The sequence below is a fragment of the Emiliania huxleyi genome, assembly GCF_000372725.1.
Source record: "Emiliania huxleyi CCMP1516 chromosome Unknown EMIHUscaffold_1909, whole genome shotgun sequence".
Classification (NCBI taxonomy): domain Eukaryota; phylum Haptophyta; order Isochrysidales; family Noelaerhabdaceae; genus Emiliania; species Emiliania huxleyi.
In genome coordinates, this window is record NW_005200681.1 from 1 (window position 1) to 2,522 (window position 2,522).

The 2,522-nt window shown below is 59.6% G+C and overlaps 1 protein-coding gene across 1 annotated transcript; it reads left to right on the plus strand.

Moving 5' to 3' along the window:
• Window positions 1-922: 922 nt before the first annotated feature.
• On the plus strand, window positions 923-1,804 carry EMIHUDRAFT_253814 (hypothetical protein; the record flags this gene model as incomplete). The annotated part of the gene is made up of 4 exons (XM_005782252.1): window positions 923-1,330; window positions 1,401-1,454; window positions 1,525-1,641; window positions 1,712-1,804. 4 exons carry the CDS (start codon window positions 923-925, stop codon window positions 1,802-1,804), a joined length of 672 nt encoding a protein of 223 aa, XP_005782309.1.
• Window positions 1,805-2,522: the final 718 nt, after the last annotated feature.

The following is a 2,522-nucleotide window of genomic DNA, read 5'->3' on the forward strand; positions in this document are numbered from 1 at the left end:
AGAAGGATGCTATTGCGCCGTCATACCGCTTGCCTGGTCCGGCGGCGCGGAGTCCCGCCGTTGCCACGCCGTAGTGGACGGCGGCTCACTATCGTCCAGTCGCGCAGCCCGTCCCGCCGGCATGGCGCGGCGGCAGCAATGGTGGCGACGCCGATCTTGTCCGTCACACATCGGCCGCTCGCAGCGCTCTTCCTAGAGAAGCCATCGAGTGTGCCATGGGAGGTGCACAAATTCGGCGGCACCTCGCTCGCCACCACCAAGCTGTACAGGCAGCGGCGCAGGCGACGTCGTCGGGGAGGGCTTCGTAGCCGCGGCGGGCTTCGACGGAAGGCGCGACGGGTACGTGTTTAAGCTTGGCAGCGCTGGGCTCGGCTACTATCTCGACGGGGCGGGCAGGCCGCCAGCGGCGGGCGGCAAGCCGGCAAAGCTGGCGGCGATGCTGGCTGCGATGGAGGCGGAGGAGGCGGCGCGCAAGGAGCGCAAGAAGCGGAAGCGGGAGAAGAAGGAGCGCAGGCGGGAGAAGAAGGAGAGGAAGAAGAAGGAGCGCCGCCGCGGCGAGGCGAGCGAGGAGGAGGCGCGCGGGAAGGGCAAGCGGCGCCGCTCCTCCTCCTCCTCCGAGTCGAGCGGCTCCGAGCAGCCGCGGCGGTGAGGGGGCAGGGGCGTCCCCCAAACGCAGGACTCGTCATAGCACGCTCCCTCTCAATAAATAAATGTATACGGACGCCACCCAGCAGCGGGAGGGAGAAGGGAGGAGACGTGGTCAGTACTGTTATGTATACGTACCGGCCCTATATGCACCCGTGTGTCCTGCCTATGCATTGGCAGGGTCAGACGTCGCGCGAATGCATAGTCCATAGCGTGTCTTATGCAATACGTACGATGTTTTCGCCTTTATGTCTCAGCAAACAGTGCAGCGCTGCCGATGTCGCATTGGCGCTATGAGCTATGCATTACGTATCCGTATTATGCATCACTCAGCGGCGCCTGCACGTGGGAGGGCTATGGACTACGCATTACGTATCCGTATTATGTATCACTCAGCGGCGCCTGCATGTGGGAGGGCTATGGACTACGCATTACGTATCCGTATTATGTATCACTCAGCGGCGCCTGCACGTGGGAGGGCTATGGACTACGCATTACGTATCCGTATTATGTATCAAGCGCCGAAAGCCCGCCGGAGAGGGCTATGTACTACGCATTACGTATCCGCATTATGTATCAAGCACCGAAAGCCCGCCGGAGAGGGCTATGTACTACGCATTACGTATCCGTATTATGTATCAAGCGCCGAAAGGGCTATGTACTACGCATTACGTATCCGTACTATGTATCAAGCGCCGAAAGCCCGCCGGAGAGGGCTATGTACTACGCATTACGTATCCGTATTATGTATCAAGCGCCGAAAGCCCGCCGGAGAGGGCTATGTACTACGCATTACGTATCCGCATTATGTATCAAGCGCCGAAAGCCCGCCGGAGAGGGCTATGTACTACGCATTACGTATCCGTATTATGTATCAAGCGCCGAAAGCCCGCCGGAGAGGGCTATGTACTACGCATTACGTATCCGTATTGTGTATTCAAGCGCCGAAAGCCCGCCGGAGAGGGCTATGTACTACGCATTACGTATCCGTACTATGTATCAAGCGCCGAAAGCCCGCCGGAGAGGGCTATGTACTACGCATTACGTATCCGTATTATGTATCAAGCGCCGAAAGCCCGCCGGAGAGGGCTATGTACTACGCATTACGTATCCGTATTGTGTATTCAAGCGCCGCAACCCTCCGCCGGGTTGTGTGTGAGAGCTGGGGGGGGAGTCCGCTCCGCAGCATGCAGCCCTAACCCCCCCCCCCCCTCGGCCCAGACCCTAACTTCGCGCTGCGCCGCTCGGGCTGCCATAAGTTGGCTAGGGTTGTATGTGCGCTGGTAACAACAGACTCGGGCATAGCCCTCGACAGCCACCCCCTAACCCCCCACCCACCCCCCTTTATGTGCGCGCACTGGCGCTGCCGCTCGGGCTGCCATAAGTTGGCTAGGGTTGTATGTGCACTGGCAACAGCGGAGCTCGCTGGGGGTCTTCTTGTCACATATATTTCCGGGCTTATCACCGACCGGGTTAAGACTAACCCTACCTTTTCTATTCTATCGGCTCGCTGCGCTCGCTCTAAAAACGAGCTCGCTGGGGCTGCGCCCCATCTCGCCGGTCTACACGTTACTTAGGTTTCTCAACCCCGTTGAACAATATTCAATACACACGTACACACGTACACGTAATAGACGCTGAACCGCAGCCTAGGGGTGGAACGGCATGCCGGCCGTGTAGCGGTTGCGCATGTGCATCAGCCGCAGGATCGTGAAGAGGAAGCGCGACTCATTCATCGTGCGGAAGACGTGCTTGCTACGCGCGAGCCAGGCGAAGCCCTGCTCGGCCACCTCGGTGTTGTCGTCCGGGCGCAGCTCCTTGCACTTGTGGGGGTCGACGTGCCTGCGGCAGTACTCCGCGTTGTGGTTGCGGAAGTG